The sequence below is a fragment of the Pleurodeles waltl genome, chromosome 6, assembly GCF_031143425.1.
Source record: "Pleurodeles waltl isolate 20211129_DDA chromosome 6, aPleWal1.hap1.20221129, whole genome shotgun sequence".
In the NCBI taxonomy this organism is placed as follows: Eukaryota; Metazoa; Chordata; class Amphibia; order Caudata; family Salamandridae; genus Pleurodeles; species Pleurodeles waltl.
Window position 1 is genome coordinate 1,621,878,381 of NC_090445.1, and position 15,071 is coordinate 1,621,893,451.

At 42.9% G+C, this 15,071-nt stretch overlaps 1 protein-coding gene across 1 annotated transcript in view; it reads left to right on the top strand.

Annotated features, from left to right (window-relative positions):
- PAPPA (pappalysin 1) overlaps window positions 1-15,071 on the top strand; it is a 572,334-nt gene that overhangs the window by 509,997 nt on the left and 47,266 nt on the right. The window contains exons 17-18 of the mRNA XM_069241521.1: window positions 7,232-7,397; window positions 8,728-8,875. Coding sequence (XP_069097622.1) covers window positions 7,232-7,397; window positions 8,728-8,875 — 314 coding nt within the window. The remainder of the gene's footprint in view (window positions 1-7,231; window positions 7,398-8,727; window positions 8,876-15,071) is intronic.

The window sequence follows — 15,071 nt, forward strand, 5'->3', positions numbered from 1 at the left end:
TAAAGTATTTGTGCAATAAATCATACAATACCACCATATAGCACCACAAAAATACACCACACAGTGTTTAGAAAAATATATAATATTTATCAGGATAATTGTAGGTCAAAAAGAATAAAGTTGCAATGGAAAATTGTAGAAATATCACAGGGAAGTGATATAGAGTGTCTTAAGTCCTTTAGAATGCAATACAGTGTCTTTCAAGCACAAAGTACCTGGTTTCTGGTGGAAAATCTCCTCAGAGGGCCACAGGAGAAGAGATGCGTGGAAAAAGGGGTGTGTGCGTCGATTTCTCCTCAGCACACACAGACTTGCGTCGGTCTTTTCCACGCGGGGAAGTCGGGCGTCGTTTTCCGGCGCGCAGACAGTCTCTTTTTGTGGATCGCGGGGATTACCAGATGTCCCGGGTCTGTGCGTGGATTCTCCTGCTTGTTTTCCGGCTGCGCGTCGTTCTGCGGGGCTGCGCGTCGAAGTTTCGATCTCACGGTAGGCGTCGCGTCGATTTCTCCTTGGAAGTCGGGCGGCGTTGTCCTTGCGAGGCCGTGCGTCGAAAGTTTGGTCTCACGGCAGGCGTCGCGTCGATTTCTCCTTGGAAGTCGGGCGGCGTTGTCCTTGCGAGGCCGTGCGTCAAAGTTTCGCACTCACGGTGGGCGTCGCGTCGATTTCTCCTGGAAAGTCGAGCGGCTTTGTCCTTGCGAGGTTGTGCGTCGAAGTCTCGATCGCCCCGAGGGCGTCGCGTCGATCAGCGTCGGTGTGCGGCGTTTTTCTCGCCGCGAAACAAGCTGTGCGTCGAAAGTTTCGGCGCACGGAGCGTCCAAGTGAAAGGAAGAAGTCTTTTTGGTCCTGAGACTTCAAGGAACAGGAGGCAAGCTCTATCCAAGCCCTTGGAGAGCACTTTCACAGCCAGACAAGAGTTCAGCAAGGCAGCAGGGCAACAGCAAGACAGCAGTCCTTTGTAGAAAGCAGACAGGTGAGTCCTTTGAGCAGCCAGGCAGTTCTTCTTGGCAGGATGTAGTTTCTGGTTCCGGTTTCTTCTCCAGCAAGTGTCTGATGAGGTAGGGCAGAGGCCCTGTTTTATACCCAAATGTGCCTTTGAAGTGGGGGAGACTTCAAAGAGTGGCTAAGAAGTGCACCAGGTCCCCTTTCAGTTCAATCCTGTCTGCCAGGGTCCCAGTAGGGGGTGTGGCAGTCCTTTGTGTGAGGGCAGGCCCTCCACCCTCCCAGCCCAGGAAGACCCATTCAAAATGCAGATGTATGCAAGTGAGGCTGAGTACCCTGTGTTTGGGGTGTGTCTGAGTGAATGCACAAGGAGCTGTCAACTAAACCTAGCCAGACGTGGATTGTAAGGCACAGAAGGATTTAAGTGCAAAGAAATGCTCACTTTCTAAAAGTGGCATTTCTAGAATAGTAATATTAAATCCGACTTCACCAGTCAGTAGGATTTTGTATTACCATTCTGGCCATACTAAATATGACCTCCCTGCTCCTTTCAGATCAGCAGCTGCCACTTCAACAGTGTATGAGGGCAGCCCCAATGTTAGCCTATGAAGGGAGCAGGTCTCCCAGTAGTGCAAAAACGAATTTAGGAGTTTTACACTACCAGGACATATAACTACACAGGTACATGTCCTGTCTTTTACCTACACAGCACCCTGCTCTAGGGGATACCCAGGGCACACATTAAGGGTGACTTATATGCAGAAAAAGGGGAGTTCTAGGCTTGGCAAGTACTTTTAAATGCCAAGTCGAGGTGGCAGTGAAACTGCACACACAGGCCTAGCAATGGTAGGCCTGGGACAAGGAACAGGAGCTACTTAAGTGGGTGGCACAATCCGTGCTGCGGGTCCACTAGTAGCATTTAATCTATATGCCCTAGGCACCTGGAGTGCACATGACTGGGGACTTATAAGTAGATTAAATAGTTCAATCAGGTATGATCCAAAGTTACCATGTTTACAGAGAGAGAGCATATACACTTTATCACTGGTTAGCAGTGGTAAAGTGCGCAGAGTCTAAAAACCAGCAAAAACAGTATCCAAAAATGAGGAGGGAGGCAGGCAAAAAGTTAGGGGTGACTACCCTAAGGCTGTCAGGTCTAACAGTGTCCTTCAGAGGAGAAACATGTATCGATCCTTCAGAAGTGTCACTCTCTCATGAAGGTGTCTCATACAACAGTAAGGACAGTGTCCTCTCTTCTCGAGTCGATGGCCTCCTGCATCTTCTTAACTCCAATTGCTCATCTCTACATGCAAACCTTCCAACAGTGCCTCTAAGACCAGTGAGACCAACTAACGGGCAACTGGGAGGACATAATCAAACAGTTCCTTCATGCCAAATAGTCTCTAAAATGGTGGTGCTCTCCAGCCAATCTCCTGCAAGGAATTCCTTACCAGGAACAAATCCCCCCTCAGACCACAGAGGCAAATGCATCACTACTAGGATAGGGAGCCCACACTGATCACCTCCAAATTCAGGGAACATGGTCTCAGAGAGAGGTGAGATATCACATCAATTTCCTTGAACTCTGTGCAGTTCATATAGCTCTCAAAGCCTTTTGACCATCATTGAAGACCCAGACCCTGCTTATTCAGTCAGACAATACAACCACCATGTACTACTTCAACCAGCAGGGGAAGAACAAGCCCTTATCACATGAGGCTCAGATGATTTAGAAATGGCTCATAGCCAGAGACCTGAGGATAACAGCAACTTACCTCCGAGATGTCCAAAATGCTCAGGCAGACTCTCTCAGAACAGTTCTGGAAGAAAACCACAAATGGGTCTTGCACGACGATATCGTAAAAAACATCTTTCACATGAGGAGCACTCCAACCATCAACTTGTTCACCACTGCAGACAACAAAAAATGCTGCAGCTTCACCTCAAGATACTACCAACCAGGGACACTGGGGAATGTCCTACGGATTGACTGGTCTGGCAAATTTCTTTACGCCTTTCCCCTGATTCCCTTGATCCCAGCAGTCCTCATCATGCTGTCCCACTAGAGAGCCAAAATGATCCTTATAGCTCCAGAGTCACCACATCAGTGGTAGTTCACAGACCTGCTTCACTGATCACAGCATTCCCATCTCAAGCTGCCGTGCAGATCAGGCCTGCTAACAAAATTTGGGAATCAGATGGATCACCCCATTCTCTCCTCCTTGAATTTGGCAGCATGGCTCCTGAGCCAGTGCAGTATGGATACTTAAATCTGCTGCAAAACTGTATGGGCATCACTAAGGAAGGAAAACAGTCCTCAACACATTCCGTATTTGCCTTCAAATGGAAGAGAGTTTGCATTTCGGTTTCCTCCAAGAACATAGACTCTATAACTTTGCCAGGAAGGTGCCATCCTTCCATACTTACTACATTTGTCAAAATCTGGCTCTTCTGTTAAGGTTCACTGGGCAGCCCCTACTACAAAATGTCCTTCACAAACCTCTTTTTTCAAAATCCCTGTAATCAAGGATTTTTAGAAGAGTTGTTTTTGCTCGTGTTAGGCGTCCTTCACCTCCTTGAGAGCTCAAGGTAGGATCTTTCTGAGCCAATTCACAAGGCATCCCTGCAACATCTTTCTTGAAAAACAGCTTTCCTTGTAGCTATAACATCAGCCAACAAGGTTAGCGAGATCCAAGCACTATGCTCTCACAAACCATACACAGTCTTCCACTCTACCAAAGTGGTCATAAGGACTCACCTGAAATTTCTGCCTAAGGTTATTTTGGATTTCCATGTCAACCAGACCATCTCAATACCAACATTCTTTCAGAATCCCACTACACCAGCTGAAAGAACTCTTCATTCCCCAGATGCAAGAAGAGTTTTAAAATGTTATCTCGATAAGACTTGTGACATCAGCAGATTGAACCAATTGTTTATCAACTACGGTCCGGTCCGTACAGGGTTAGCTACATCTAAACAGTCCATTTCTCGTTGGATAGATTTCTGTATTCTGTTGTGCTATCAAAAAGCTGTCAAGACACTTAACAGGTAGACCAAAGGCTTACTCCACTAGGGGTATAGTGGCTACTGCAGATTAATTGAGAAATATCCCTATAGCAGATATGTGCAAGGCAGCCACATGGAGATTTGCCCACACATTCACCAAGCACTACTGCTTGGCCTCAGATGCTCAAGTAGGACAGGCCTCACTCATAAATCTGTTTGCTTAATGGGATATCTTACTCATTTATATGTCTTCTTCACCACTCTTAGTATGGATGGGCTTGCTACTCTATTCAGTGTTTATGGCTATCAATGGAGATACCCTACGAGAGAAGGAACAGTGTCTTACCTGTAACTCCAGTTCTCTCATAGGGGAATCTCCATCGAAGTCATAAGCAACCCTCCCTTCTCCCCAATGGAATGGACAGAGGTAAATATGAGCAATACATACATTCAAGCATCGCCTCAAAAAGAACTGAAGCGACTGCCACCTGCTGAGCATGATGGGATACTGGTCATCTCTAGGCTCTTAAAGGCACAGTCTCTTTTTAAACTCCTATAATGGCTGCCTATGGGGCTACACTGCACTGCTTTACTTCAACTCATTACTCTATCTAAAAAAGGGTTTGTGAAAGACATTTATACTGTTTTACCAAAATGTCCTGAAACCTGTCGCCACTAGGTAGTTATAGTTAGGGCCATGTTTCCATGTTTCTATAGAAAAAGCGTTTTGTGATATCTTTGGCACCGTTTGACGAATCTTCATAAATGTTTCCAAAACAAAGTGCCCTAGTGAGTCTTGGTGCGTATGGAAAGTTTTGGAGTGATCTGTCAAGCGGGGGCTAAGAAAAAGGGGGTGTCAAAAAAGTTGTTTCCCATGTTGATTCCCATAAGACCTTTGAACAAGGCAACAGCCCACTGAATGGAATTAAACCAAATTTGGCAGAAAGCTAGCTTTCGGTATGCAGATTGTGGTTTCGCTTTGGTGTAAATCTGTTCAGTAGTTTTGGAGCTAATAAATGGAAAACAAATTTGTATATCTCTGGCCGCAAAAATTAAGAGCTTGTACATGGCAAATGTACAGCTCTGATTGGCTGCCAACATTTCAAACCAGGAAGTGTTGACAGCCATCTGGAGACTCAGTCCACCCTCCCCAAAAAAACTAATTACGCCATGCCCTAGGGGATGTGGTCCCCAGGGCCAAGATTGGCCTCGTAAGGGGGGCTGCGTGGCCCCTGCCCCCTAAAAAAAACATATATATTTAGGCCAGGCCTCGAGGAATAGGGTCTCTGGGTCTGAAATCGGCCTGGGGAGGGGGGGCCATACAGCCCCACTGGGTTGGGTTATTATAGGGGTTGGCTGCAGGGCTTGACCTCAGGCCAGGACCTGCGGCTAATGCCCACTGTGCACAGCCGAAGTCTATGCACAGCACGAGGTTGGGTTATTATAGTGGTTGGCCACAGGGCCTGGCTGCAGGCATTGCGGCCAACCACCACTGCACATGGCCAAAGGCCATGTGCGGTGGTGTTTGAATTAACGTGTAGTAATGAAAATTACTTTCTGTTAAAAAAACCACAGAAATTCATTGAAAAAAACAAAGGTTACAGGGACGTTACAGTTAGGTTCTGGATTTACTCGTATAAAACCATAGAAATTCAGCAGCTATAGTTAGAGATCTTTCAAGTAACTATAACTGGCACCCTTGCCATGCACTACTAATTACCAGAGATATTACAGCAATCATGACTACTTCTATGATGTCCTTAAAACTATAAATGAAACATTAGCAGTGAATGTTTTTAAGAAAAAGCTGTGCATGGCAGGAGAGCCTAACTAAAATGTCCCTGTAACCTTTGTTTTTTCAGTGAATATAACTGTATATATATATATATATATATATATATATATACATATATATATAAATTCTCCCAGACCCTTTTTAAGGACAAGAAAAATAATTGGGCCTTTGTAGCCTTTCCCTATAGGCTGCATAATATTTTCTCTCTTAAGTGAGTCTGCAGGCCATCTCAAAGAAAGGCAAACATCCTCACTTAAGAAGATATATTATGAAAAAGTGGTCCGACATCAACGCTTGTGGGCGGGACTATTTGGTGCTTATTACCTCAATGGAGATTCCCCTACAAAAGAACTGGAGTTACAGGTAAAAAACTGTTCCTTCTTTTTGTCTGTAAAATTCAGTAGGTTTGACTTGCAAAATTTAACAAAGGGTGCAGACTTCATTGCACCTGGTAATTACTGGGAGCTGTAAAGTTGGAGCTCCAATCACTGCTCAAGCAGGAGTTTGTGCAGGGTTTGGAACACTCTTGCCAACTCATAACCATGGCCAGTGTCAAGATATTATCTGCTCCAAATAATAGCATTTACTTGAGGAGTTTGTGTAATTCACTTTCAGATAAATATACTAAATTTCGGGCATGAAATTATAGGTAATTACACAAAATGCGAATCCAGCATTTTACACTATATTTTAACTTGAAATGTGTCCTTCTGTCAATTCCAGACACGAGAACCCATTTTGAGCAAACAAAAATTCTTGAAAAACAAAGTGCCCTGAGCTGAAGCAGGAGCATTTTTTTGTTCATGTTGTCCCAGCACTAATAAATATGAGATGTGATCTAATGGAGTAATTTGGGGAATTTTGAGTAACAAGAAAAATGAGAAATTACAGAAATTCTTGTGATTATGATGCCATAATTGAAATTTTGCCTGGGCCTACTCATAATCATTTGCCCAAATCAGGGGGGGCCTGCTTCAGAGGGAGATATCTCATAACTTTCACGGAACAACATAGAGTGCACAAGACGGAAACACTTTTGACATCTGGCACAGTGCATTCCAGAGGTAGACGTCTTTAATATTTGACTTACAAGACTCCAGAGAAAGATCAACTCATTAGCACGTATAGACTACTACCTAGAGTCTGAGAACAGGTGCAGAGATCTCAAACGAGACATCTCTTTAAGGATGGGCATTGAGTGCTTCAGACCTCTCTGATCATTCCCTTACAGAGAGAGACCTCTTGGATACTCAAAATGCAATTCAGAAAGAGGACTTTCTGTTATATGTCATGGAATACTTTAATAGCTATCTTAGCACCGTAGAGAAACACTTCACAGGCTTTGTAAGGTTTGTGTAATCGGCAACACTAACTTTAATGCACAAATGTATAGAGGACACTGTTATTTTTTGAGACAAATTATTTACTAAGCCAGCAGCAATAGGTACTTACATATTTTATTTGTTGTGTTTATTGTCTTTACTGAAGAAAGGCCTTTAAGACTCAGTGCTTGGAAAATGGAAGTTGGCAGGAAGGTACCTGTGTCCCCATCAACTGTAGTGCACCACCTTCTAAATTCCATGGCCTTTACGAGTGCACCAATGAATTCCGGTACAAAAGTGAATGCAGGATCAGGTGTGAGGACAGCAAATCTGTAAGTATCTCCTCCTATATTTAAACAAGTGTGACAAAGTGGAGGGAGAAGTGGGGAGAGCAGTGAAGCCTACGATTCCCATTCCATTCTCTTTCGTATAACTACCTGTAAGGGTGTATGTGAGGTTATTTTAAGTACTCATTCAATCTGTAGTTTCTCTTTTCAGATGGGTCATCTCTAGAATTGTGTGACAAGGTATTTCTCAGTGGCCATTCAGTCTTTGTCTTTGTCTTGTAGGGTTCTTCAGCGGGTCAAAGTAAGTTCAATCCCTACTAGTCATTATTTTCTCTCTCTGGATGGTTCCTCTGCGGCAGGTTCTCAGCTCATTCGGTCATATTTTCACTGGAATGATCTCTTCTATGGACCCGAGGAGACTCAACCTCCATGTTCAGATATTTTTAGTCCTGTCTCTAAACAATAAGATAATGGCTAAAGGCACAATCCCTTATGGACTGGATGAGAATTGAATCTGGAAGTGTGTTCATTTTTGTTTTGTCTGTAGTGGGTCACTCCATGGCTTAAAGAGTGGAGTCTCTGTATCCATCCATTTCTGTCCTAGCTTTTTTGGAATCACTTCAATGTGTTAAAGGGAATACACTGTTCCACATTATTATTTCACGTCTACAGTCTGGAAGCATCACCTCAAGATTTAGATGGTATTCGGTGCCTTGGCAATTCTCATTCATTCCTATCTTAACCACGAGTGGGTACTTATTTGTTCGGAGGGTAGGCAGCTATGCATATTAAATCATTTTTTGAAGATCAACAGATGATTAGTTGAGAGCTCTTCATGCTCACCCATTTTTGTCCTCTCTGTGAAGGTGGGGGGGGGGGAACAATGGGTTAGAAGCAGTTGAATCTCAAAGTTCATTCATTCTCTGCCCCACTTGGCCCACTCGATGGATTACAGGCAATTTTGTTACCATGTGTATTCATTTCTCTGTTGCTGCCCTGCATTTACATGGATTTCTTTATCGATTTGGGGCAGGTCAGCCCCCTTGCTTATGCCTTTTTGTCTTGTCTTTAAATAGGAAAAGGGACCCTTTATATTGTACATGGGAGATAAGTCTGTAAAAACCTTGAACAGCCTGCTTCTCTCAGGATTCTTCACTGCCCAAAAGGGGTCAGGCTGCCTGTGCTTTATTTCTGCTTATTTAAAGTTGCTTGATGTCTAGCCTACTCTCCCCCTCTCATTCTTTCATTGTTTGTATACCACCTGTGGCTTCAAGTTTGGGATAGAGGCCGACAGTCGGCTGTTGCATTGAATATATTGGCAACCCAGGAAGACCACTCCTGCTATGTCTTCATTTACTCTGAAACTTTTTTTCAGGGGCCACATGACAATGTAATCCAGTGTAGGAAAGATGGCACATGGAGTGGCAGCTTCCAGCTGTGCCCTACCATGACTGGTGAATGCGATCCTCCCAAAGGGCTAAACAGCAACCTAAGGATCCACTGCTCGGAAGGATTCGAAATTGGTAAGGTTCACAGCCTTCTTCTGAAATCACTAGATAATTGTATTTAACTGCTTTCATAGGATCAGTACTGTGTTTTATGAGGTAGTCCAAGGCTGCATCCTATTAACACTAACAGATTAGCCTATTGCTCACAAAACCTGCTTGGAATTCTAGTTCTGTTAAAATATGCAAGATTGACCACTCGTGATCAAGGCCCGGCTGGGCCGAAACGCATTGGGGAGAAGCCTTCAGTAAAAGCACTTGAAAGCAACCCTTACTGTGTCCAAGCATATCTGGATACTGTGTGCTGATGGCATGTGGATTGCCGGACCCACCCTTGGGCTGCCGTAGCAAACGAAGGAGCAGCAGCGTCCTTTCTGTGTCTGTTATATATATTAATATATCTATCACCTAGTACGTATATATGGCTGCACCATATATTTAAACACGTTTCCTTTGATCATATTCTTAATCCATAGTGATGACACACTGCACAACTGTGTTAACATTATCACCACATCAGTTCATCACACCTGGAATGTACCACCAATTTGCAAATGGGGACCATAGTGGGATATTCTCAGTGTGATGTAGTATCTGAAACAAACCAACCTTCATAGGGTGTTCTCTAAGAAAGACATGGCTGCTTTACCACTGATATCACTGAAATGGCATGGAACTAATGGAACCTGGCCAACTTTCTCAAGCAGGAGCATCCACTGTATGGACAACTGGTAGTATCTATCTGTGGGACTGCCCAATGCTCCTCACAAACCCAATTATCAGGAAAAAATGCTTGACAAAGAGATAGGATGGAGCAGGACAATGAGCCCTTGGTCGTCTGTGCACTAAAGACTATGCAAAATATTTGAGACACACGGATACCAACACCAACGAAACACCTATGAAAAGAGAAAAGATCTACAGTAAACATAGTTATATTTTCATCAGAGCTGGATTTTTAAACAATTTTCTGCCTGGGCATCCTGAAAAAAATATTTTAGATTTCAAAAGCTGCAGAAAGCTGCAGCAAGACCACTGGGGGAAGTAAGCAAATCCACTAACATCGCTCTGAGCAAACCACAATTGTTGTTCATCAAGGCTAGGGTTACCTTCAAGACAGCTACTCTGATCCATAATACAAATCCCACAAAAGCCATCAAAATCTGTAAGGAAAGATTCAAACATTACTGTCTGACCGCTTTCAACATTATGGTTGCTCATTTGGAGTGCATAGCAGTCTCCAGATTGTCTTTACTTGCACTCCGTAATGGACTGAATAATTGGAACTAGCAGAGCAAAAGTTCCATTTGGGGTTTCTTTGCTTTATGGGATAACTGAAGTAGTGGTAGTTGGAAAGTCAGGGCATAAGCTTTGTAGAAGGTTTTATGGAGTAAGAGCTAAATACAGGATATTAGAGAAATTACTAAAATCATTAGGGGCCTGATTCACAAAGTTTGGGAATTCACAGAAACTGCATAGTAAGTTTACAAGTGGGGAGACTTTGCAGTCGGGTCAGGGAACTGGACAGACCCTGTCCTGCCTTTTTTAAATGTGGAGTTCTCCCCCCGGACTGCAGAGTATCTACTTTCCTAAACTTGCTATTAAAATGTAGTTTTGTGAGTTACCAAACAAATGTAAACTTACACAAATGTGTTAGTTCATCTTTATGAATCAAGCCCCATGTAAGAATTACTTGCCAGATGTATTTACATTAAAAGTAAATATCCGATTTGTTGCATAGCAAAAAGTTTTTAAAGTCAAAATTAGAAACTCGGAAAGAAAGAACAGATGGATCTTACTCTGAACACTCCAAAATTCTGACCCTACAAAGATTCTTGACAAGGTGATGGTTAATGCAACCTTAGATAACAATTGAGTCAATTTTATCTAGAGTTCTCAGTGTTTTAGGTCGAGCGTGCAAGCGATCTTACGTGTTGTAATCTATCGGTGGGCTTTTAACCACGCCCACTGCACCCATCACTATCACTCGTTCATGGGCTTGCCTTTCAAAAATCCTTTGTAATCATTGGTAAATGCTTTACGATTGTCCCTCCTTGGTGCACTTTTGTACCGCCTTGGCCATCGACACTGTTACATGGATAATTGCACATTTGCCAATGCGTTTGACTATGAGCGACCTACTTTTTCATTTTGTGTCTCTCCTTCGTGCTCATGCCGGCTGTGGCACTTTGAATTGGCTTGCTTATGTCAACTTTTTTACTTTTAATTTTCAATTTATGTGGCAAGAAAGCCCTGTTAGGAATTCACAATGCTAATAGCTCTAACTGGAGCAAAAGCAAGACCTATTGCATTGCAAATGCTTGTTTAAGTGACTGTATGTTCTATGATAGAACAGGAACGGTAATTCTCATGAAGATTCTCATCATATGTTGTTATTGAGTGACGTGGGGCCAGAAAATCTCAACTACTCTTGTTTTCAGGTAGCTGGTCCCTTGTGATTGTCATTTTTTTTAACCCACTCTTTGTGTATCAAACAACATAGATTATGGTGGTATAGGGCACTATATTGCATGTGATATATTGTTAGCCCTAGATATTTCATCAATTCCTTTAACCTCCTAACCACTACAACACAAGGAAAGTATAGTTAGCGTAGCTAAAAGTGGAGTTAAGAAATTAAATGTATACATACTCTGGTGAGATAGTGAATGCAATATTTTTGCACTTTGATGTCATACAACCATTATGGTTCTTGAACTAAGAAGACAGGAACCATAGGAGTGCTGGATCTCACAATATCCAATGGCAGGAGACATTTGAGTCCATTGGAAAGAAGGCTCCAAGGTCTTTAGGGTCTAGGGAAGTCAAACCGGAAAATGGGGATGTCCAACTTTTTTATGGCTACTACGGCATTGTTTGCACTGTAGAGCCAGTGCATGATGATAATCCACTTTGCAAACATAGGGCCTGATTCAGAGTTTGATGGATAGAATACTCCATCACAGATGTGGCGGATACCCTTAACCCCTTTTTTACAAGTTGTAGTCTGTAGCACTTGTGATAATGGCACAGGAATATCCATCATGTTTGTGGAGGAGTATCTAGCCACCAAAGTCTAAATCAGACCTATTGCTTTTGATGCTGCTGAGCAATTACACTCTTTGTGAATATGAGATGTGAGACCCTGTTGAGAGCAGCAGTGCACTTCAACACTGGATTTATGGCCAATTCTTCTGCATGATTCACATGGTGCATGTGGGCAGAACACTCTAAAGCAGCGAGGCAACCTCTCAGTGAGGTAGATGCCAGCACTGGCAGGAGGAAGCAGGTGCAGTGGCTTAGATTCCCGGATAATGAGCTATTACAAATCATACTTTTTCACACTGATGCACTTCTGTGCAGTACTTTCCAGCAGTGCAGGTGATTGAATGGTCTTATCATCCAGAAATGGCATCCAACACTGACCTGTCAATGTTCCTGCTGCTGAGTCCTTGACATGGCTCATCTGGGTTCTCATTATCAGGATCCATCTCCACAGTGCTTGGTGTTGGCTGAACATTACAGTGGGTTGTCTTGTTACTCGGCTGATCAATTCACAGATTAGACAGGCAGTCACAAGCAGCCTCTTCTGGTCAGAAAGGATTGTAGAGCCCAGCTGTCCCTTTTGGCTGAGAAACTTAGCAGCATGCCATGTCTAACTGTCATTTTTCACCAAGAATTATAGAGGCTTTCCAGACATGTTTAAAGTGACTCAGAAGTCAACTATTGTTAGGAATTGTGGAGTTAGGATGTGATTACAACCGTATTCTTGTAACTTCAAGAAGCCTGATGACGACAGGCCTTATTTATACCCTCATGTGTAAACTAAGCAAGGGTTTTCTGGTGAATAGTTTGTGTATGCATCAACACTAAATGAGTAATTTGAGGCAGAGAGAAAATGCTCCTTATGCAGTGAGGGACAACTGTGTTGTTTCCTTGTAGGAGAATGTGCACAGAGGGTTTCATACTTAGTAATGACACACATTCTTCCTTGCGCTGAGCATGGCAGGTTGCACACACTACTCTAAAAGAATTCTGACAAGACATCCTCTGGCCATCTCCCAAGGGTGTTCACGTTTTGATGACGTGGGATTCCTTAAATTCAGTGAGGTAGCAGAAAGGTATCACCATCATCCTTAGTTGTGTCAGGCAGTGCTGTAACCACATCAATCTGTCATCAACCACGTAATCGCCATACAAACAGGTTGGTGGGGGAACCCACTTCCAGTATTAGCCTTGGGCCTTCGTGGTGCACATCAGAAATTGCCTACTTGCCTGGTTTCTGGGAGTCAAAGCCCTTAAGGTCAAAGCTGGGTAAACCAACTGTGGGAAAATGCAAGGACAGAGTAATATTCTCAAATTTTACAGCTATTGGCCTTACAGGTATTGTCACACCCAAGCCATAGGTGAGTCAAATAAATATCTCTTGGTGGTCCCTCCTTTTAAGTACTTCAACGTTGAATGAATCACAAACATGACTCTTACATTCAACAGCAGTGCTTTTTAAAATGAAAACTAACACTTTGATTCCCACAAGCCTGATATATATATATATTTCTTTTTAAAAAATAGGTTTCTCCTCAGCCTACTGGAAAAATGCTCGGATAGTCATGATTTAGAAATTCTTACTTTGTAAACAGTCATAAATAGTTGATTCACGTAGTTAACCCCTCCGGACACTCATTCATCAAGGTCAGTTCTTAAGAATTAAGACTTAGCACATAGGTTGCAGGTGGGAGAAGGGCTTGAAGTGTCAAGCAATGGTCCTTGACAGGATCAGTGCCAGGTTTTCAGCATAGCTACATGGGAGAACCTTAAATACAGTGATTCTAAATGGGACTCATACAAATTGTCAGTGGTTATCCTGAACTGCTGATGTGAATGAGGCCTTGGTCGTCCAAAGTTAGCCCCCCTCAATAGTCAAAATAAGGGTTGAGCTTGACGGGCTTTGAAGCAGATGGAAGACAAGGTCGGGAACTTCGACCAATCAATGTCCCTCTCCTTTGTTAGTTTTCCTGGTCCTTGAACAAAGCTTAATAGGGCAATGCGTTCAGAGACAAATGGGAGATTTGAACCTTAGCACTTTGCATCCTTTTAGGACATCATGATGATAAGCAGAGTTTTTTTTCTTAAGTCATGAATCATTCATTCGTTCATACTGTTTTACAAAGGGAGGAGGGCAAAGGTTAAGGCTACACTAACATGTTTGACGCAATAGGCTGGTATCAGCACAAGGCTTCTGTAGGAAATTATGTCTCTGGGGGACTGGCCAGACAGCATCTGGAGATGTGAAAAGCAGAAAGAACCAAAATGAGGTAGAAAAAAATGTATCTCGCTTAACCCGGACTACAATATCAGGCCATTTATCCTCCATATCAGACTTATGAACATGCAAGGCCTGGGTCAAAAGCCATGTTTTGGTGAACTACTATTTTTTTCATAAATCTGCGTAATGGTGATTGCTAATTAAACACTTTAACTTAATCTTGGCAACATAATTGTTTTTTTCACAGTAGAATTGTGGTCTCGGGCAAACATCTGAAATGGCATTTACTTGTGTATGTCTGTCTCTCCAGTACCAATTTTTATAACGGTGATTATATGGTCAACGCTGTTATCGACACTTATTGTGTTTTTTTCCATTTCATTCATATATATTTTGAAGAAGAACATATGTATTTCGGACTCTGACAAATCTCTTAACACTGTCTCACTTTCAGGAAAGTACAAGAGGGCAAGGACTTGATTAAACCAAGGGATTAGATTCCGGTCGCTGTTTGCACAGAAATCGAGACTCTGAGCTGTGTGATAATTGCCATCCCCAGCCGCTCTTTTCCCTTGACAGCTTTCAGCAAGGGATGGGTGCCTGGAAGAACGGATCTCGAATGAGGCTCGGAAAAGATGCAAAACTTGTGGAATTTGGTACTTTAAACACCGATTCCACTTGTCATGCCTTATTTCCAAGTAAAATACTGGGATTCGAGGGTATTTTCATATCTGGTAAATTCCTCAGTCCAGGGTAATAGTATTCCCTGAGTGTGCTAAGTACCTCACCCCCATCTTGTCCATTTGTAGTCAGAGACATATAAACTAATTAGCAGTAGTGTACTCTCCCAGGTCATGTTAGAGATAAGAAATAGAATTTTGGATGAATGCTTTGAGTAGATGCACCGGAAATATTAGATTTCAACATTGGTCCTTTAACGGTGTGCAT